A 23,537-nucleotide genomic window follows, 5' to 3' on the forward strand; every position below is an offset into this window, starting at 1 on the left:
CCACTGTTATAATGCCTCATGTAAGTTTGAGAAATACCATATCATTTTCCAAATGGGCAGCCTTCTGCAATATTGAATTCTACAATTTCAGGTATCTCTTTTCCCTATTTCAAACTGGAATTTTAATCAGCCTTTTTCTCTCCACTAGCAGTGCTTGACCTGCTGGGTATTTCTGACAGTTCCACATTTCACAGAATTTACATCCCTTTATTCATGTTCTTTCTAACTTACCTCATTAAGCCATTAACCAGATAATGTCATCAATAACTGATCAATAACAACATTAAACATAGAAACATAGAAATTAGGTGCAGGAGTAGGCCATTCGGCCCTTCGAGCCTGCACCGCCATTCAATATGATCATGGCTGATCATCCAACTCAGTATCCCGTACCTGCCTTCTCTCCATACCCCCTGATCCCCTTAGCCAATGAACTGGCCTCAACTACCCTCTGTGGCAGAGAGTTCCAGAGATTCACCACTCTCTGTGTGAAAAAAGTTCTTCTCATCTCGGTTTTAAAGGATTTCCCCCTTATCCTTAAGCTGTGACCCCTTGTCCTGGACTTCCCTAACATCGGGAACAATCTTCCTGCATCTAGCCTGTCCAACCCCTTAAGAATTTTGTAAGTTCTTCTATAAGATCCCCTCTCAATCTCCTAAATTCTAGAGAGTATAAACCAAGTCTATCCAGTCTTTCTTCATAAGACAGTCCTGACATCCCAGGAATCAGTCTGGTGAACCGTCTCTGCACTCCCTCTATGGCAATAATGTCCTTCCTCAGATTTGGAGACCAAAACTGTACGCAATACTCCAGGTGTGGTCTCACCAAGACCCTGTACAACTGCAGTAGAACCTCCCTGCCCTATACTCAAATCCTTTTGCAATGAAAGCTAACATACCATTCGCTTTCTTTACTGCCTGCTACACCTGCATGCCTACCTTCAATGACTGGTGTACCATGACACCCAGGTCTCGCTGCATCTCCCCCTTTCCCAATCGGCCACCATTTAGATAATAGTCTGCTTTCCCGTTTTTGCCACCAAAATGGATAACCTCACATTTATCCACATTATACTGCATCTGCCAAACATTTGCCCACTCACCCAGCCTATCCAAGTCACCCTGCAGTCTCCTAGCATCCTCCTCACAGTTAACACTGCCCCCCAGCTTAGTGTCATCCGCAAACTTGGAGATATTGCCTTCAATTCCCTCATCCAGATCATTAATATATATTGTAAATAGCTGGGGTCCCAGCACTGAGCCTTGCGGTACCCCACTAGTCACTGCCTGCCATTGTGAAAAGGACCCGTTTACTCCTACTCTTTGCTTCCTGTTTGCCAGCCAGTTCTCTATCCACATCAATACTGAACCCCCAATGCCTTGTGCTTTAAGTTTGTATACTAATCTCTTATGTGGGACCTTGTCGAAAGCCTTCTGGAAGTCCAGATACACCACATCCACTGGTTCTCCCCTATCCACGCTACTAGTTACATCATCGAAAAATTCTATAAGATTCGTCAGACATGATTTACCTTTCGTAAATCTATGCTGACTTTGTCCAATGATTTCACCACTTTCCAAATGTGCTGCTATCCCATCTTTAATAACTGACTCTAGCATTTTCCCCACTACCGATGTTAGACTAACTGGTCTGTAATTCCCCATTTTCTCTCTCCCTCCCTTCTTAAAAAGTGGGGTTACATTTGCTACCCGCCAATCTTCAGGAACTACTCCAGAATCTAAAGAGTTTTGAAAGATTATTACTAATGCATCCACTATTTCTGGAGCTACTTCCTTAAGTACTTTGGGATGCAGCCTATCTGGCCCTGGGGATTTATCGGCCTTTAATCCATTCAATTTACCCAACACCACTTCCCGGCTAACCTGGATTTCACTCAATTCCTCCAACTCCTTTGACCCGCGGTCCCCTGCTTTCCGGCAAATTATTTATGTCTTCCTTAGTGAAGACGGAACCAAAGTAGTTATTCAATTAGTCCGCCATATCCTTGTTCCCCATGATCAACTCACCTGTTTCGGACTGCAAGGGACCTACATTTGTTTTAACTAATCTCTTTCTTTTCACATATCTATAAAAACTTAGTCTTGCCTCATCATAGATATTGCCTTTATCATGTCCATCTCTCTCTCTCTCTCTCTCCCTCCCACCCACTCTGCAACATTTTGATTTATTTGCCCAGTGGTATCATCTCTTTCATCATTTAATGTATCCTCCCCTACTCTGCATCACAGATGACAGATCACTGACTCAAAGCCCGAGCTTATTTGTCTCTCCAAAGAAACCTAGGATGTATTTTGAGAATTTTCTCCTTTGATTCTTGATTTTCTTCATATTTTTTTGTAGCCTTATATATAATGCGAAAGATTGTTGCAGGATGCTCAAATGGAATGGGGACATTTACACACATAGTATATGGTGACTTGATGTCCAGCATATTACAACAAATTACAGATCAAGGAAGAAGTGATCAAATTGTACATATTCTAATCCAATGGTTTAATACTATAATAAATTCCAGTTGCTGAGACACAACAGTGACATTCAAGATTGGAGACATCCACAAAGCTGCTCTCTATTGTCAACATCTGAGTTATGAGAAATGATTGGAGAAACATACTAAGTACTAAGTTACCCAGATGCTACTGGATGGAACAGTCAAAGCTCACAAATATCACAATAAAAGCACATATTCTTTCTTTCTTTGCATGAAACAGATACAGTCCAGCATCAATTGTTAGCATTTGTTTTCACAGTCTGGCAGTCTCTGGCATTATTTTCCAGCTGGCAAGTGTGAACAAACAGCTTGTTCATGACCCGGCATATAGAAGTAACATTACACTCTGAATTCGACTTTTCACATTGTTATTTGTAAATACCTGCGAATGGATTATCTCCGCCAAAGAAATCTCTGAAGATTTTGTTGGCATTGCCATGAAAAGTATATCCTGATGTCCAAGCGCCAGTGACACCAAATTCAGGTGGAATGCCTCCCTTCAAGCCATCTTCACCAAATTTATCATACGTGGCTTTTTTTTTTACTGAAAAAAAATAAGGTTATGTATTTCTTGATTTATTTTGAATTTCTGAGCATCCAAATATCTCAATCTTATTAAAATTCCAGTTGAATCATTTATAAGACTCCATTTTACACTAACACACCTACATGAGGGTTATGTACATAGAACTTGATCTGTATCCTGATGTTTCCACAAATCAACCATATCAATGTATTTTAACCATATAACCATATAAACAATTAGGCCATCTCGGCCCTACAAGTGTGCTTTTTTTTTCCCCCTGAAAAAATACCATAACCCTCCATTCCCTTCTCAATATGCCTATATGTATTTTAAATGATTTATTTGAACCTGCCTCCACCATTCCACTGGAAGCTCATCCACACCGCTACCACTCTCTGAGTAAAGAAGTTCCCCCTTATTAAACTTCTGTCCCTTAATTCTGAAGTCCAGTTTGAATCTTCCCTATTCTCAAAGGGAAAAGCTTTCCACATCAACTCTGACTCTCATCATCATTTAAAGACCTCTATCACTAACCCACTTCTGCGCTCCAGAGAATAAAGACCTAACTTATCTATCTCTGTAACTTAGTTGTTGAAACCCAGGCAACATTCTAGTAAATCTCCTCTGTACTCTCTCTATTTTGTTGACATCCTTCCACAAAATTGTACACCATATCCAGATTTGGTCTTTTCATGCCATGATTTTAACATTACATGTAGCTTCTATCTCAATTTATTTTTCATTGATTAAATATGTAGTTATCAAATGTATTGTTCATAAGGACAGAGCATGAGCATCAATTGTGTTTTATGATTTAAGACATGGGTTCCCAACCAGGGGGTAAATTTCACCCCCAGGGGGGTAAATTTAGCCTACCCAGGGGGTACATTTGTTGATTTTGGATTTGTTAAAAACAGTATTTTAATATTTCCCCTTTGTCAGTTGCTTTATTATAGTAGAAGTGTAAACTCAAATTACTGAACAAAACAGGGTGGGGGTAAATTTACTTTTGAAAAGTTGCCTGGGGAAAACGGGACGAAAAAGGTTTGGAACCCTGATTTAAGAGATGGTATCTAAAACAGTCTGCAGTCGGGCTAAAAAACCTGTTACAATTGAGCTTTGAAAGATAAAAAAACATTGATTTTGGAACATTCTTGTGACACTGCAAAGATCGATGGAGTTAGAAACTGATCACAAAGTTGGGCATCTAGAGCATGGGTCTTTTCCTCTAAATTCCAAATTTGTAATGAGGAAATCGGTGGCATCTACAAGTCTGACACCATACATCAAATATTATAATTTAAATTTAGGATGATCTACTGATTGGTCCCAGACCTGACATGAATTGTTTCTCTTTCAACAGGTATTGCCTGACCTGCGGTATTTTTCAAACATGTTCTGGTTTTTATTTCAGATATCTAGCATCTGCATTTTTTTGATTTTCATTTAAATTTAGGATGTAGGGTCTTTCGTAGCTGCAATTGTCACGCACATAAAGCAACCTAGATTACCAAAAACTATTGCAGTAACATCTTAAAGCTAACATTTTTGCATTTTAAGAAAAATGTCTGGCATTTGTACCAATGTTTTAGCTACATTTGTGCCTTTAATTTCTGTAATCAGTAATTTTCAAAGTTAAGAGTCTGTCACCCCCACAGTGAAGATGCGGATTACAGAGATGTCCGAGACACTACACTTGGAAAGCATTAGGCTTATCTTGGCGGAAAAAACCAGATCATTTTCTTAAGACATGGATACCCTTTACTGAATTTTTACAACAACAGAATGGTTAAAACACAAATTTAAATCCGATGCCATGATGGGTGAAGCGGGGGGTGAGGAAGGTACATCTCCATCTTTTTTTTATTATTACCTTTTCTCTCTTCTGCACTGCTTTGGTAGCTTAGGGGTCTTTTTCCTGCTCTTTTTTATTTCACAGCGTCATTCTTTTTTTTTCTTCTTTCCTTGTTTTCCTTTCTTTTTCTTTTTTCTTTTTTTTTTAAATTTAGGTTATAAGGTTAAAAATGAAGCTGTACAATAATTGTATAATTGTTATGCCGATTGTCTTATCCTTGTACAATTGCTTCTAGTAAAAATAAATAAATAAAAGAGTCTGTCACATATGGTGTGGTACCAGAGTCACAAACTGGCCAGACATGGTAAGAAGGAAAAGTTTGTTTTCCTTTAAAATTAGTAATCTGTTGCCTTTTTTTTTTTTTTACAAAATTAGCTTCATGTTTACTTTCATTAATACAAGACTTTTATCTTCAGTTGATTTTGTGTGATTCCAAATTGTCAAAAGTGCACATTAGGATTTGAACACATTTCAGGCATCTGCATTGTTCATGTAGTAAAATACCCAATTCATTGCAAATCCATATTTAATAATATCTACAATATTAAATGTTTATGTCCATCAGTTTCTTCCCAAGAATCCTCAAGATTGGCTGTATCTATCGCCGCAACATCATTGGACTCTGCCTCTATTATTGAAACCTTTAATCATACCTTTATTATCCCTTTATGCCAAACATATGCCCTACTGCCCAACCTCCTGTGGTCTATTATGAATACATTTGAGATCATCCAAACCATTACTATGTGTTATCTGATACCCTTAAACCACTATGTTTGTTGACCAAAATCACTGTAAAGCATTGTCATGCCGTTTACAAATCCCTCAATTGCCCTCCCTATATCTGTAATATCCTCTAGCCCATAACCTTGGAGATATCTGTGCTCCTCCATTTCTGTCTTCATGATCATTTATAATGAAATTACTCAATCACTGACAACCATTCCAGTTTGTCATAGAAATCCCTCCTTAAAATTATTCGCCTTTTCCCTCTTTAAGATGCTTCTTAAGACCTCCCATGTTTTTAGCTATTTACCCCAACACCTCCTAATATTGTTGCATGATTAATTTTGTTTAATAATACTCCTTCGAAGTTTTTGTCATATTAAAAGCACTGCACAGAAACAAATTGCTGTTAACAGAATGAAAACCACTTGAGTATCATGAAGGGACAAATGTTATTTCTCTGAGTAGGAAGATTCAATATGATTATTGTTTCCATTGTCCTGTTGATAGTTCCGTCCACTTTCCTTCATCTCATATGCTGTTTGCTACCTAACTGGGGGAGTGGAAAAAAGCATTTTGACAAGCATTTACAGTTAAAAAAGAGTGGAGTTCTTCCATTGAGCTTCAGGTTCCTCTTATACCTACAGTTGACCGTAGGGATAATTCAGGTTGCAGAAGACTCAGCTTTCATTTATTTCAAAACTAAACCGATAAACTGTAAGGTCTGGCAGTGAATATTTATGAACTGAAACATATGGGGCACCTTTCTATAATTACATCACTCCTATAAACATTGTTTGTTAAAGTGTATGACCAAGAAAAACCATCCCCATTCATTATACAAAATATTATCTTTGTAATGGAATAATTGTATTGAAAAAAAATCCATATTGAATTAGTAAGAAGCTTTAATCATTTAAGACTCTTTTTTAAACATTACATGCACCACTTTTCTGAGTGCATTATATTTAACAGACTACTAGAGTTTAGTAATGGATTAAATTGTACTGCAAAACCACAAAAGTAATTGTTTTAAAATTTAGTATTTCAGTTTAAAACCAATAAATGCTACATTAATCATACTGTGTGATTAGATACAAGATAAACAGAGTATGACATATGGTTCAGGCTGATCATGAGTTTTTGCAATTCAAAGCTGTGAAAATACATAAGAATCACAATACTCACAATCACTCAGAACATCATAGGCTTCTGCAATCTGCAAGAACTTTTCATTTGCACATGGATCTGCACTTCTGTCTGGATGATACTTTAAGGCTAATTTTCGGTACCTACAATGACAGATACATGTTGTCAGGAAAATACATTAAGAATCTTCTCACTTTTCATCCATTTGTGGTATAAAGCTAAACATGTTAAATAAATCACCCAGTCACGCCAGACTTTGTTCTGCCCTCCTCTCGACCTGCTTTCTCCTCCCCAACTACAATCATTCTGAAGAAGTCTCCCCAAAACATCACCTATCCTTGTTCTTCAGAGATACTCTCTGACCCGCTAAGTTTCTCCAGTACATTGTGTCTGTTTAAATAAACTGCCTCAATGCTTAATGCAAAAATACACTTATGTTCATGCCAAACAAACTCAAACATAAAATTATTTCCAACATAAAGCCAGAACACATAACACTGCATCAAAGTGGCCAAACAAGTTAACTTCCATTTTTAATACAGATTTGAGAATTTTCAAATATGTTAGGATCACACGTCATCATTATGCTTTTTATGGAAGGCAGACCTTCCTTAGGAGGAATTACAGGGAAACACAGTGGGTCACATGCTTGGTATAACAACCTGGAAATGTAGACATTTCATTATGTCCTGCCGTTGGGAAAATTATACTAAAGTCAAAGTAATGAAATTTTGAATGGAAGCAAACAATGAAATGAAAAAAAAAATGTGTAGAGGGATCTGGCTACAAAGTTACCAATACTTTTTTTTTTAACAGATCATTGCTGGTGCATTTTTCAGTATTTTTAAGTTTACTTTAATTCTACATTTGGCAAATCAGCCAAAAATAGTGAAGAGTGGGGAATGATGCGTTCTCTGGCCTGTCGACCACAGACATCACAAAAGGTAAGGCAATTCACAAGTACCCATCACAATAAAGAAATGAACAGAATGAGTGACAGAAGAAGTCAGTGTTGTCCACCATCTCCCAACTTATTCAATATAGACAATGGAGCTAAAAAGAAAGCACCTCAATATCGATCAATATCGAGCTAGCTTCCAGGTTCCTCATTTGGACTGTAAGGAACCTTGCTCAATCAATGAAAACAATGGAGTGAGGTTTCCCTGAGCTTACAATGTTTAGTAGTCTTGCCTGGCAGCAGTACTTGCACTGCGGATTCCTTAGGAGAGCAAAATACAATATTCACCTTTAACAACTCACATGAAGGCTCCTGAAAAGCCTGCCAACTCTTCTGAGTGTCCAAAGCAACCATACACACATTTCAATACAACCCAGAATACCATATCACAAACCAGTGATCACTTTTGGAATGATGAGAGGTAAATTTGAGTCTAGTATGCTGATAGCATAGAAAATATTGATTTTCACCACCATCATTTATACATAGATGCCACTCCAGAAACACTGTGAAATGTTGGTGGTAGCCATGCACATTTGTCAATCATACTATTTGAGCAATACCTGCAAGCTGGTATTAGCTTTTATTTAATTAGTTACCAAAGAAATGTGTGCATGTTATAAAATATTTGCATTTAAATGGGATGTTAAGGCAAAGTAGGAAGCTGGTGGTACAAAAAAACACAGAGAAAGGCAAAATAAATGCCTAATGAATGCAGTTCATGAAGTTTCATTTTTTAAATTCTTAGCCCCCAAAAAAACATTTACCATCTTTCATATCCCTTCAAACACTTCATTATGCTCCTTCTACCCTCTCTAGACCTCTTTATTTCTAACTGCCAGCATGACATCAACTGAGCACCAGGCCTTAATCTCAAGCACCATTATTGATTTCATCACTTCTGGCTGTCTGCCTTCCACAGCCTCCAACCTTATCGCTTCCCAACCCTGCACAACCCGTTTTTACCTTCTCTTCAAAATCCACAAGCACAACTGCCCTGGCAGACCCATTGTTTCTGCCTGCTCCTGTCCCACGGAAATGATTTTTGCGTACCTCGACTCCATGCTATCCCCCCCCGGGTCCAATCACTCCCGACTTATGTCCAAGATACCTCACATGTCCTTCGTCTCTTTAATGACTTCCGCTTTCCAAGCCCCCACCCTCATTTTTACTGTGGACGTTCAGTCACTCAACACCTCCATCCCCCACCTGGAAACCCTCCGTTTCTTCCTCGACCATCCAATTTCCCTCTACTAACACTCTAACAGCCTAGCCGATCTGGTCCTCACCCTCACCAACTTTTCCTTTGACTCCTCCCACTTCCTCCAAGTCCCAGACGTACCTATGGAGACCCGCATGGGCCCCAGCTATGCCTGCCTCTTTGTAGGGTACATTGAACAATCCCTGTTCCAGGCGTACACTGGCCCGATCCCAGAACTCTATCTCCATTACATTGATGACTGCATCGGTGCTACCTACTGCACCCATGCAGAACTCATCAACTTCATCAACTTCACCACCAATTTTCATCCTGCACTCAAATTTACTTGGACCATTTCCGACACCTCCCTCCCCTTTCTTGATCTCAGTCTCCATCACAAGAAATACACTATTGACAAACCCACTGACTCCCACAAATATCTCGATTATACTTCCTGCAAAGGCTCTATCCCCTACTCCCAATTCCTTCGTCTACGACGCATCTGTGCTCAAAATGAGGTGTTCCACAACTAGAACATCCGAGATGTATGGATTCTTTAGGGAATGGGGGTTCTCCTCTCCCATCGTAAATGGGGCCCTCACTCGTGTCTCCTCAGTACTCCACAACTCTGCCCTTGCTCCCCCTCCCCATAATTGCAACAGAAACAGAGTCCCCCTAGTCCTTACCTTCCATCCCATCAGCCGTCGCATACAACACATAATCCTCTGAAATTTCTGCCACCTCCAACGCGATCCCACCATTAGCCACATTTTCCCATCTCCACCCCTTTCCTCCATCCGCAGATACCGTTCCCTCCGCAACTTCCTTGTTAACTCATCCCTTCCCACCCAAACCACCCCCTCCCCAGGTACCTTCCCCTGCAACCGCAGAAGATGAAACACCTATAGCTAAATCTCCTCTCTCGACTCTGTCCAGGGACCCCAGCAGTCCTTTCAGGTTAGGCAGAGGTTCACTTGCATGTCCTCCAACAGCTGTATCTGAGGTTCACTTGCATGTCCATCTACTGTATCCGTTGTTCAAGATGTACCTCGGCGAGACCAAACGCAGACTGGGCAATCGTTTCACAGCACACCCTCGCTCAGCCCGCTTGAACCAACCTGATCTCCTGGGTGCTGGACACTTTAATTCTCTTTCCCATTCCTACACAGACCTTTCTGTCCTCGGTCTCCTCCATTGTCAGTGTGAGGCTCAACGCAAATTGGAGGAACAGTATCTCATATTTCGCTTGGGCAGCCCACAGTCCAGTGGTATGAATATTGATTTCTCTCACTTCAGGTAGCCCCGGTATTCCTTCTCCCACCCAAGTCGCACCAGCTTCTCATTTTCACCTGGCAGACAGCTTATAATGCATTGCCTGTTTCCTTCATCATCGATTTTTTTTTGCATATCTTTCATTCATTGTTCTTTATCTCTCCACATCACCATCTATATCTCTCGTTTTCCTCATCCCTAACCAGTCTGAAGAAGGCTCTCGACCTGAAACGTAACCCATTCTTTTTTTCCAGAGATGCTGCCTGTCCTGCTGAGTTACTCCAGCTTTTTGTGTCTCTGGTGCTTTATAACTAAATAAGTATCTCTGAATAGTGGTAATTTCTAAGTTTAAAGTTATTAAATCTATGGCAGATAATATCACGATCAAGTAAAATGCAGCAAGTAGCTTTTAGGGGGTAAATGATGTCCATGCACTCGCATCCCACTAATAGTTAAAGCATCTCAGGAACCTCCATAGTTGTTCATAAAAAACTTTTTTTTTAAACTCACGCTTTTTTAATATCCGCGTCGTTTGCATTTTTAGTAATGCTAAGGATGTCGTAGTAATCCTGCCCCATCTTCGTGCTTTACGAGTTTTTATACTTGAATGTTGTTGGGTTCCTCACTTATGTTTTCCTTCCCCCGCGGACCTTTGGTTGCTGAGGCAACGGCTTTGGACAGGAAGATGGCGTCGTGAGGTCGGCAACCATGGTTACCGATGCAAGCCCTTCTGGGAATTGTAGGCTGCACAAGTTCATTGTAGTCAGTGCTTTTCCTATAAGAATTATCTCTTTCTTCAATCAAGCAATGCATTACGAAACCTTTTTAAATTTGTCAGCAAACAATAAAATTAATATGTTTAATTGTTAAAAAATGGCACCTTCAGTGAGTACTAAACAGTAAAAAAGACTGTCAAGCACTAAGAATTCTGCCAATTTCCCATTCTAACAGCTGTAATAGTATTTTAATTTTTGATTTAGCGCTGATTTTAATTCTTAAAGTTAAATTAGGCTTCATATTCAGTTTGAGTATTAAAACATGTGGATCCTATACAATAATCCAAAAGGTACAGTATAGCTATACAGTATAAGGACTACAGTATAGCTATACAGTATAAGGACTGCAGAGAGTAGTGCGTTCGGCCGAACGCACTATGGGAACTTCACTCAGCCCCCTGCAGGAACTATACAACAGGAGGTGCAACTCCAGAGCAAACAAAATCATGAGAGACCTCTTCCACCCCTGCAACGGACTGTTCCAGCCGCTACGGTCAGGCAAACGCCTCCGTTGCCATGCAGTGAGAACGGAGAGGTTGAGAAGGAGTTTCTTCCCAGAGGCAATTCGGACTGTAAACGCCTTTCTCACCAGGGACTAACTCTACAGAACGTTTTTCCTTCTATTATTTATTATGTAAAATAATAGTGTGTTATGGTTGTGTTTATAATTTGTTTGGTTGTTTTGTTGTTCCGCGAGCATTGCCACTTTCATTTCACTGCATATCTCGTATGTGTATGTGACAAATAAACTTGACTTGACTTGACTTGTTCAAGAAGGAACTGCAGATGCTGGAAAATCGAAGGTAGACAAAAATGCCGGAGAAACTCAGCGGGTGTGGCAGCATCTATGGAGCGAAGGAAATAGGCAACGTTTCGGGCCGAAACCCTTCTTCAGAGTCTGAACCCGCACCCGCTGAGTTTCTCCAGCATTTTTGTCTACTCAGTATAAGGACTTACCTAAATCAAGTCAAGAGAGTTTATTGTCACGTGTCCCAGATAGGACAATGAAATTCTTACTTTTGCTTTAGCACAACAGAATATAGTAGGCATGAATATAGAACAGATCAGTGTGTCCATATACCATTATATAAATATATACACACATGGATAAATAAACAGATAAAGTGCAAATAAACAGATAATGGTCTATTAATGTTCAGAGCTTTGTTTCATTTGAGTTTAATAGCCTGATGGCTGTGGGGAAGTAGCTATTCCTGAATCTGAACATTGCAGTCTTCAGGCTCCTGTACCTTCTACATGAAGGTGGCGGGGAGATGAGTGTGTGGCCAGGATGGTGTGGGTCCTTGATGATGCTGCCAGCCTTTTTGAGGCAGTTGCTGCGATAGATCTCCTCGATGGTAGGGAGGTCAGTGCCGATGATGGACTGGGCAATGTTTACTACTTTTTCCACTCTTGGGCGCTCAAGTTGCCGAACCAAGCCACGATGCAACCGGTCAGCATGCTCTCTACTGTGCATCTGTAGAAGTTAGAGAGAGTCCTCCTTGCTCTCCGTAATCATCTCAGGAAGTAGAGGCGCTGATGTGCTTTCTTTATCATTGCATCAGTGTTCTCGGACCAGGAGAGATCTTCAGAAATATGCACGCCCAGGAATTTGAAGCTCTTGACCCTCTCCACCATCGACCCGTTGATATAAACGGAACTGTGGGTCCCCATCCTACTCCTTCCAAAGTCCACAATCAGTTCCTTGGTTTTGCTGGTGTTGAGGGCCAGGTTATTGTGCTAGCACCATTTGGTCGATCTCTCTTCTATACTCTGGTCGGTCGATCTCTCTTCTATACTCTGACTCGTCCCCATCAGTGATACGTCCCACAACAGTGGTGTCGTCAGCGAACTTGATGATGGAGTTCGCACAATGACCGGCTACGCAGTCATGAGTATAGAGTGAGTACAGCAGGGGGTCGAGCCTTGAGGTGCACCCATGCTGATTGTTATCGAGGCTGACACATTTCCACCAATACGAACAGTCTGTGGTCTGTGAATGATGAAAGTCGAGGATCCAATTACAGAGGGATGCGCAGAGACCCAGTTCTGAGAGTTTGGTAACCAGCTTGGAGGTGATGATTGCGTTAAATGCCGAGCTGTAATCAATGAATAACAGCCTGACATATGAGATGGTTGAAATGCTCAGTAAGCAGTCAGCTGTGGAAATAGAAAAAGAGTCTGGGACTCTTGATCAGGTCTGAACTATTTCCTTATTATTTTATTTCAACTTATTTGTAATCTTCCCTCAATTTAGGTAGGGTTTTAGCAAAAGTGTAACAGATAGATTATTTTGTAGGAATTGCATATTTTAATATTCAAACTGAATAAGAAGTTTGATTTAACTCTCAGTACCAAAAACAGAGGCAAATTTGAAAAGGTCAGATGTGGCCAAAGGACCTCAGAGAAACCATAATCATAGTCCTCTTCGAATAAGGAAACAAATTTGATTGCAATAACTTCATAAGAGATTTTGTTGTGTGACAACAAGAATAATGTATGGAGCTATATCAAGGATGCTGAGGATGAACTCAGGGGCAAAATTTTCATTGAGAGGGTAATCCACATTTGGAATGAGCTGCCAAAAGACATTTGGACAGATATGTGAATAGGAAGGGGTTAAAGGAATTATGGGTCAAATGCAGGCAATTGGGTCTAACCCAAGGACAAGTAGGGCCAAAGGGCCAATTTCCATGTTGTATATATCTATGACCCTGACTCGATGTGAGGAAAGAGTGTTATAAGATCTTCACAACCAACACAAAGTTCATTATCTACCAAGCAGATTCCCATCCTCCTGTTTGTTTCTGAGACACAAACTACTAATAGCGGGCACTTAAAGTACTGGAGAGATATGTACTGGAGAGATACCATAATTGTTCACAAAAGGCAGTGGAGGCCAATTCACTGGATGTATTCAAGAGGGAGTTAAATTTAGCTCTTTGGGCTAAAGGAATCAAGGGATATGGGGGGAAAAGCAGGAACGGTGTACTGATTTTAGATGATCAGCCATGATCATATTGAATGGCGGTGCTGGCTCGAAAGGCCGAAGGGCCTACTCCTGCACCTATTTTTCTATGTTGTCTTTACAAGGGTGGCGTCTGTAGGGAGTTCGTACTCTCTCTCCATGTGAGGACGGCTGGTCGGTGGGGACTCGGTGGGCCGAAAGGCCTGCTTCCACGCTGTGTCTCTCAACTAAACTTGTTTACACCGAACATAGACACAAAATGTTGGAGTAACACACTGAGACAGGCAGCATCTCTGGATAGAAGGGCTGGGTGACGTTTTTGGGCAGAGACCCTTCTTCAGACTGAGCTGAGCCCACTACCTCATGTCCATCATCTGCTTACAAGATACAAGATACATTTAATTGTCATTTGGACCCCTTGAGGTCCAAACGAAATGCCGTTTCTGCAGCCATACATTACAAACACATAGACCCAAGACACAACATAATTTACATAAACATCCATCACATTGCTGTGATGGAAGGCCAAATAAACTTATGTCTCCACTGCACTCTCTCCCCCCCCCCATGTCAGAGTCAAAGTCAAAGCCCCCGGCTGGCGCTGGCGATTGTCCCGCGGCCAATAAAGCCACGCCGGGTGGTGCAAGGTCGCACACCGGGTCTAGTTGTTAGAGCCCCCGGCGTGCGCTCGCAGAGTCCCGCGGCCATTCCAAGCCGCGCGGGCAGTGATGTAGGCCCCGCTCCAGGAGCTCTTCAACCCCGCAACTCGGGCGGGGGAAGTCGCCGTTGCGAGAGCCCTGAAAAGCGGTCTCCCTCCAGGGACCCGCGGGCTCCCGGTGCCGCCGTCCACAGACCTGCCGTTGGAGCCTCCGACTCTCCGGTCGGGCCGCGGGTTCTGCTATTCTGCTCTATCAAAGCATATCACACATTGCAGCTGGCAGATACATTGTCATTGTGAACATTTTAATAACTTCCTCTGAGTTTGTTTTAAAGCTCTTCATAATTAATTTACTCATTTACTTATGGTTGCAAGCAAATTGAACTGTTAGGTCCCAATGCTTTCACATCCTCTGGTAACTCGTTCCATAGCAATTACGTGGATGTATCTTCGACTGACAGGGAAGGAGAATGGCACTCTGACAGAGATCGACTGGTTATGTGATAACAGCGGCGCAAAAGACTGTAGATGCTAAAATCTGGAGCAAAAAAGGGGGAACTGCTGGAGGAATTCAGTCTGTCAGTCAGCGTCTGTGAAAGGAAATGTTCATTCGATGCTTCAGGTCAAGACGCTTCACCTGGAATTCCACCAGCTCTCCATTTATTGCTGCAGTCCATGCGGAGGGTCTCGGCTCAAAAGGTCAAGTACTAATTTTCCTCCAAAGATGCTGCCTGACCTGCTGAGTTCTCGAACCGAAACGTGGAAGAAGGGTCTTGACCAGAAACGTCACCCATTCCTTCTCTCGAGAGATGCTGCCTGTCCCGCTGAGTTACTCCAGCTTTTTGTGTCTATCTTCTGTTTAAACCAGCATCTGCAGTCGCTTCTAACACACGAGTCTCCTTAGCAGCTCTTTTATTTTTGCTGGTTACGTGTTATTGTTCTGGCTTGATTATTAGAAATTAAAAGCAGCAAGCTTGTGTTCATGTCAGTTTTGCAGAGCTGGAACAAACCCTGTGAACTTCCTAGTCTGTTTGCTTTATCCTCGACTTTTCCAAGTTAGAGAACCTCCCCTGGTATGTCATTTTATCACATTCTAGTCTTCTTCAAAACCTGCACTGGGTCAGACCTTTCCTTTCTAGAGACATAAGAGACTGCAGATGCTGGAATCATGAACAAAAAAAAAGTAATGGAAGAACTGAGCAGGCCAGGCAGCATCTGTAGAAGGAAATGGGCAGACAACATATTCTGTCAGAACCCTTCTTCAGACAGTTTTTACATATTTTCTACATTAGAAGTACAATTATATTTTCAGTGTGTGTCTCATCATATCACTGGGCAAATCCTAGATACACAAAGGGAACATTCTACATGCTGTATCAAACCTGTTTTTCAAGTTACTTGAGAAAATCTACCAAGCAAATTTGCAAATCAACTTTGTTGCTGATCATTAACTTACAACATAGGAAGCACAGGAACAAGCCCTTCGGTCCATAATGTTTGTGCTGACCTTAATGCTTGGCTGAACTGATATCAGCTGCCTGTACATTTGTACATGATCCATATCCCATGTGCCTATCTAAAAGTCGGCTAAAGACCACTATTGTGTCTGGCTCCACCACCATCCCAGGCAGTGCATTCCAGGCCCCCACCACACTGTGTAAAAATAACCTTGCCCTACACATCTCCATTAAAGTTTTATTTTTATTAATATATATATGTTTATATATATATATATATATATATATATATATATATATATATATGCCCATCTACACTATATAATTATAACAGTAAAATAAAATGAACATAATTCCAAATTATTTATACATATGACTTGTTGAATGAAGATGTTGCATACTTGGAAACTAGTTTTGCAAATAAAGAGCTTTCACCCTTAAATATTGGAGTTCTTACACAGAAAATCATAGCTGTGCTAAATGGAGCTGGTCCAGCTATCCTGAATAATTTAAATTCTATTTTTAATAGAACTGGCACAGCAAATTGTTACCATGTTTGAAGGAACATTGCTCAAAATCTTTCTAATTAAAACCTAATTTCTTTAATCCCTGCAGGAGATAGGGTTGTAATTACTATGCAGAAATTGGTGAAAGATTGCTCCCGTCGCTGAAAATAGTTAAAATATTACACCAATTAAGTTAGATATAAAGTCATAGCCTCATAGAGATGTATAGCACTAAGACAGATGCTTCAGCCCACAACTGACCATATTGACCCATATGCCCATGTACACTGATCTTATTTGCCCACATTAGGTCTGTATATTTCTATGCCTTGCCTATTCAACTGCCTGTTTGAATGTCTCCCAAAAGCAGTGATTGTATCTGATCTTATTGAAGGCCCACTGAGTTACTCCAGCACTTTGTGTCTATCTTTGATAGAAACCAGCATTTGCAGTTCTTTGTCTCTATATTCACTATTTAAATCCTTGTATGCATGCCGATGTATAAGTATAAGATGTATAAGACTCTTATACATCGGCGAGTCCAAACGTAGACAGGGCGACTGTTTCGCTGAACACCTTCGCTCAGCCCGCCTGAACCTACCTGATCTCCTGGTTGCTAAACACTTTAATTCTCCTTTCCCATTCCCACACTGATATCTCTTTTCTAGGTCTCCTCCTTTGTCAGAGTGAGGCTAAACGCAAATTGGAGGAACAGCATCTCATATTTCGCTTGGGCAGCTTACAGCCCAGGGTATGAACATTGATTTCTCTAACTTCATGTAACCCCGACATTCCCTCTCTCTCTATCACTCCCCCACCCAAGTCACACCAGCTTCTCGTTTTCACCCAACAAACAGCTAACAATGGCCTGTTTCCTTTATCATCTTTACTTTTTTGCATATCTTTCATTAATTCATTCTTTATCTCTCTACATTATCTATATCTCTCATTTCCCTTTTCCCTGACGAGTCTGAAGAAGGGTGTTGACCCAAAACATCACCCATTCTTTCTCTCCAGAGATGCTGCCTGTCCTGCTGAGTTTCTCCAGCATTTTTATGTACCTGCTGAGTTACTCCAGTTTTTTGTGTCTTTCTTCGGTTTAAACCAGCATCTGCAGTTCATTCCTACACATTCCATGCTGGAAAATGATCTGCAGATCAGCCAGCAACTGTGGAAAGAGAAATAGAGTTAACGTTTTGATTTTGTATTTCCAGCATCTGCACTTTATAATTTTCATTTACAGCTGTTTGGTAGAGTTGGAAGAATGGATCTTAACCCCCAGTGCTCTTTATTTATTTTACATCAGTATAGACAAATGTCTAGTGGTGTGTTTCATTAAATTTATTAACGTGAGCTTTATTCTAATCTAATCCTAACTAGCAGTGAATGATCTTGAGCCAGTGCATGTTTGGAGTGAACATGCTCTCACTATACTGTTTGGTTGGGAGATCCAATTTTCAGACGCAACGACAATGAAAGAACATGGTACATTTCCAAGTCCCCAATGTGACACATGAAGGGGAACTTCTGTTGACAATGTTTCAATATACCCGCCACCCTTATTCCTTCAGTTGACAGAAATCACAGCTTTGAGAGGTGCTCTTGAAGAACCTTTGTTGGATGCCCTGCAGTGCATCTTGTAAATTGTTCAATGCAGCAGAAGTAAGAACAAAGCTTTTGGTGAAATCAATGCCCGGTTGATGTAACACATTGTTCTGTTATTTGCAGATGGCACATTTTCACTGTCGGACATCAAGAAAAGGACAGTTCATATGAAATGTATAAGATAAGGAGGTTGGGAAATTGTTTGGATATCAATAAATGATGGATGATATGCATGTCATAATAAGAAGTAAAAAGGAAAAGAAATGAGCAAAAGCAATTCCCAGACAATTTAACATTTCAGCACGACCAGGAATTATATATATTTTTTAAAGTGGAATGAGAATTATTTAGTGCCAGTTATAATTTGAACATAATTTAATGAACTAATCAGCATTGTCTATTCATAGAATGTAAATGATTAGAGACTATATGGATTTTATCGTCACATTTAAAAAAAATCATAATAAATAACACAATGTAATTATCACAAAGCAGCTGCTCCTTTTATTGTGTGTAATTCATCTTCTGTTTGCTGATGCAAATGATACACAACAATTCACAGATATTACATTATGCTCTACTGTCTCTGAATACATTCAGATTTTTTTTAAATGTTCTGTACTTATAGGGATAAATGCAAGGTTTAGTGAGATCCCATGAACAATTCATAAAGTTTTCAGAAATTCAATAGTTGATACTTCCGAACAACGCTATCCCTGGAGCATGTGTAGACAAACTTTTCCTTTGCAATGACCTGAAATGCAAAGAATACACATAGCGAGGTCATGGCATTGAGAAATGTGTCAGTAATACGAAGAGATTTCGGCACAAGTTTTCTTACAAGAACTTATGAGGACATTCTCCCATACTTAATGTTGTACATAAAATGATATATTAATGCATTAATGATTACAGTAAGGGAACATTTGATGATCTTATTTTTCAGCCATTCATAGTCATGAATGGAAAATTTAGCTCAGAGAGAAATTAATCTTTCATAATGTTCATGCCTATAACAGTTAAACATAGCCAATACAAGATAAGACATAATTGTAGTGGTCACCTTATAAATAGGGTCACAATCAGGCCCTGAAAAATCAACGACATAATCCTGATCCTGTTGAATGATATAACAACTTCCATCACCTGAAAGATTAAAGTAGTTATAGATTAGTTTTCAAATGTTGGTTTATGTCTGTAACGGTTTTAGTAGAACTAGCTATTTACTTTCATACCCAATTTCTATTGAACAAAGTAAATATATTTTAATTCCAGGTTCTTGTGAAAATGTGTTTTCTCTATCTACTAAGGATGCTGATTTCTATATGGGGCAGAGATTCACTGTTGCTAGAAATATTCTGGCGATTCACCTAAACAGCTGTTTTTTTTAAATGAACGGGTCTAATAATTAATTGCCGGTGAACTTTACAAGTTGGACGGGGAGCTACATGGGGGGTTTTTCCACAAAATATCAATTGTCAGTAAAAATACCGAGAACATGATAAAAGATATGAATGCTAGATAATCACACTCATCTTTATTACTATTTCTCCAAGTTCATTTTGCTTTCCCAAGCAGCAGAATGCATGAAATTCAACTGGAAAATCTCTTGGTCATTTATGTTCAAAGTGTCATAAAACCGTTTGAGAAAATTTCAGTCAGTTTTCCAGTGAGTAACCAAACAGCCAAATGCTCACATTCAGCTTTTTGCTCACAGGGCACCAATGGCAGTAGATGTACAGTACAAGCAACCTGGAATATTAACACGTAAATACAAGTGAAACAGACGAGATGTCTGGTAAAGGATATTTTATTTTATAAACATGAAATTGGTCGAGATCTTTCGAATGACAAACCAGACTCGTGTTACAAAAAAAAAATGCTATTTAAATATTTTTGCAATGTGGACATCATTAGCAAGGCTAGCATTTATTGTTCTTTCCTGATGTTACTTGATAAACAATTTTCACAGGCAGCTAATAACCACATTGATGATACGAGTCACATATAGATCACACTGGGCAAGGGTGGCAGATTCACACCAAGATGACCAGATAACAACAATCTAGCAGTTTCATGGGCACCAGTACTGATAGTGGCTTTTTATTCCAAATTTCACACAAAGGTTGGTGGGTGTATGGAGGAGGTAGTTGAGGCAGGTACTTTACAATGTTGACATGGAAAGGGTCGGTTTAGACAGATATGTGCAAAACACAGTCAGATGGGACTAGTGTAGATGGGGTATGTTGGCTGGTGTGGCCAAGTTGGGCCGAAGGGCCTGTTTCCATACTGTAAAACTCTATGACTTTATTTATTTACTTCGGTATAAATTCTCCAGCTGCTGTCTTTAGATCAATAATTCATGCTACTGAATACCAGGCCAAAGATTTAACCACCCTGCTTCCATATAATTTAGGTATGCGTGTAGAAAAAGATAGGAAGCCTTACTGTGACTAGCCATAAAGCCCTCTCTAGAGGGCAACAACGAAAGCACGGGAGCCCCCGATCGATGGATAATCTGTATGGGAGTTCTGCAAAAAGACAAAACAAATTGAAAGCTCTTAACATTGACTGTAATCACAAACATCAGGAGAATGTGGCAAATTCTAGCAAAAACTGCTCACTTTTATGTAAAGTTATAAATTTCAATTCTTGACTGTTAAATTCTACTTGTAGGCCCTCATATTTTACGATGTAAATTATGGTTTATTTTCATTGCGAACTGTTCCTCTCCTATTCCACCTTGTCTGGTTATATTGGGGAAAAGAAAATCTTACTCTCATTTTCACTATCCCGCATGCAAACTTTTCAACTCCATGCCCATCTTCAGTGAAACTTACAATTCACTTTTCATTCTTCTCACATCCTCCAATTCAATTAAAGAGTGTGAAAGACACTTCAAATCATACAGGATTCTGGAGCATTATTCCTTCTCTATGCAGCGTGTAATGTGGTTGACCTCAGAAATCTCCTTTAAATTCACTGCAGTCCACCTTGCACGGCTGCATTCTTTTAGATTAGGTAGACAAAAAATGCTGGAGAAACTCTCCAGCATCTATGGAGAGAAGGAATTGGCGATGTTTCGGGTCGAGACCCTTCTAACGTTGCCAATTCCTTCTCTCCACCCTCTGAGTTTTGTCTACCTTTGATTTTTCCAGCACCTGCAGTTCTTTCTTAAACATTCTTTTAATTAGGTTGGGTTTATTGTTGTCATGTGGATCGAGATACTGTGAAAACCATATGGGAATGCAATTACAGCAATAGCTCTTCTTCTCTGCTTCACCATGACACAGAAGGCTCTGTTCCTATCATTCTTTATTCGCTCATTCATTTCCTTTTAAAACAGATCAATCTTCCCCATATTCCATCATCTGTAGCAAAACATTCAATGAACTCTGTGCTACTGTTGCAACTGTACATTTGATTCATTTTCATCTTTAAAATTTCTCAGGATTTATATGACTAAACCTTCTGATGAGTGACTATTTTCCCTTTAGTTAGTAATATTTTCTATTAATAGGGCATTCTGTAATTACAAACTACTATTAAATTGCAAGTAGTTTTGTTCATACTAAGAGAGACACAAAATGCTGGAGTAACTCATCGGGACAGGCGGCATCTCTGGAGAGAAGGAATGGATGACGTTTTGGGTCGAGACCCTTCTTCAGACTGATACTTTTATACATAGATATATATACACTTATAGATTATACTAGACTAAGTGGGACCCGTTGGGTCCCAGCATCACACGGAAGGGGTGGTCACAAACGCAATATTCCACCTCTCCACCAATTCCAATACTGCTCGCAAGGGGGGGGGGGGGTGGGGGGTGCGCTGTCTGTTGCGCTAGTATGGGTGTTGCGGGCTGAAGGTGCTGGTTTCCAGAGGGCTAGTATAGATATTGTGGGCTGTATGGATGCTTGGGCAGGCATCCAACTGTTGCAACGATTTTAAAAGCCAAGCCAAGGCAAACAATTGGGCTGCAGACACCCGACAACCAAAATTCATTTTGTGAATGAATTAATGAATCTCTTTATTGTCATTGCACATGGTACAATGAAATTTAAAAGTCAATCCCATGGTGCGATTCACAAGAGCAATTTTAAATATATAAGAAAAGGTAAAAATATATACATATAAAAAAAATTACAGATAAATAACAATAGCAGCTGAGGTAGAACCATTCAGTTGAACGTGAGTGTTATTTCTTATTTTGCATTGTTAAGTTCACGTATGGCTATGGGATAGGATCTGTCTCTGAGTCTGTTTGTGCGAGTTTTGAAAGACCTGTACCGTCTGCCAGAGGGCAGCAGGTGGAACAGGTTGTGTCCAGGGTGGGAGGGGTCCTTCAATATGTTGGCTGCCCTGTTGAACACAAACTTGTTAAAAAAAGGCGAGGCAAACAATTGGGCTGCAGACACCCGACAACCAAAATTCATTTTGTGAACACAAACTTTTAAAAAAGGGCTGCAGCCACTTTATAGCCGCATTGAGGGGACTCACCATGGAGTAGACGTGCGTTCAGTGTTATTCGCAGCTCAGAGAGCCGTGACCCTCTCGCTTTCTGGTCTGGCAGAGAATGAGTGAGGCACAACACTTCCTGGTTTTATAGTGCGGGGGCAGCAGAGAATGGAGAATTTTGTAAAAACATTAATATCTCCCTCAATTTTCATCGACGGAAAAAATCCTCCGCCCTTATTCGGCGGAGGGGGGCTCTGAGCGAGGTGGCCAAAAATGACGGCCGTAGGTGGCGGCGTTCTCTCGGAAATCGCAGCACAGTCGGCCAAAAGCGGTCAAGATCACAGATTTAGTAATATATAAGATAAGATGGGCAAGTGGGACATATAAAAAGTCTTGTCATTTTTCTTTCACTCTGTTTATGGTTTACTGATCAAATTATTTATCAATAAGAGTATCTGAAGCCAATGAAAGGGGGCACCGGGTCAATCATCAGTTTTATTTAGTGTTGTACAGCGCACTTACTGTGTGTTTCGAACATCCAGCTGATAAATGTTACCATCTTGTGTTCCCGCAAGGACATACGTACTTGAAAAGAAAGTACAACAGTTGAAGGCATCGGATCCCTCAAACATAAAAATCTGGAAATATAACCGAGAATTATATTAAATTTATCTGTAATTTTTAAGTACACTGAAGTTATTAAGATACTGAGCCACTATTCTCAGTTTTTTTTTAAATAGTCTAGAGAATGGACATTTCAGTGACACCTGCCACCAGTTCAAAAGTAAAGCCAATTTCTACCTAAGGAAATAACTTTGCAAAAGGCGAATATCACTTGTTTTTTGGCTCTTCTCCTTTTTATTGTAATTGTTGGGCACATCATTCCATTCCCCCACACCATATATTT

At 40.2% G+C, this 23,537-nt stretch overlaps 2 protein-coding genes across 3 annotated transcripts in view; both read right to left on the minus strand.

The window, feature by feature from the left end:
* dnajb13 (DnaJ heat shock protein family (Hsp40) member B13) overlaps positions 1-10,872 on the minus strand; it is a 35,840-nt gene extending 24,968 nt beyond the window's left edge. Inside the window, exons 1-3 of one of the 2 annotated variants that reach the window (XM_055636579.1) lie at positions 10,710-10,872; positions 6,808-6,911; positions 2,895-3,056 (exon numbers count right to left, since the gene is read on the minus strand). In XM_055636579.1, coding sequence (XP_055492554.1) covers positions 2,895-3,056; positions 6,808-6,911; positions 10,710-10,777 — 334 coding nt within the window. In that variant the 5' untranslated portion in view covers positions 10,778-10,872. The remainder of the gene's footprint in view (positions 1-2,894; positions 3,057-6,807; positions 6,912-10,709) is intronic. The other variant, XM_055636578.1, reaches the window with a different exon arrangement.
* The window catches only part of LOC129697877 (proteasomal ATPase-associated factor 1-like), a 44,764-nt gene continuing 28,034 nt past the window's right edge, over positions 6,808-23,537 (minus strand). Inside the window, exons 9-13 of the mRNA XM_055636577.1 lie at positions 23,153-23,268; positions 20,618-20,700; positions 19,233-19,315; positions 17,626-18,923; positions 6,808-6,911 (exon numbers count right to left, since the gene is read on the minus strand). Of these exons, the coding sequence (XP_055492552.1) occupies positions 18,846-18,923; positions 19,233-19,315; positions 20,618-20,700; positions 23,153-23,268 (360 nt within the window). The 3' untranslated portion in view covers positions 6,808-6,911; positions 17,626-18,845. The remainder of the gene's footprint in view (positions 6,912-17,625; positions 18,924-19,232; positions 19,316-20,617; positions 20,701-23,152; positions 23,269-23,537) is intronic.

This window comes from Leucoraja erinacea, chromosome 6, assembly GCF_028641065.1.
Source record: "Leucoraja erinacea ecotype New England chromosome 6, Leri_hhj_1, whole genome shotgun sequence".
In the NCBI taxonomy this organism is placed as follows: Eukaryota; Metazoa; Chordata; class Chondrichthyes; order Rajiformes; family Rajidae; genus Leucoraja; species Leucoraja erinaceus.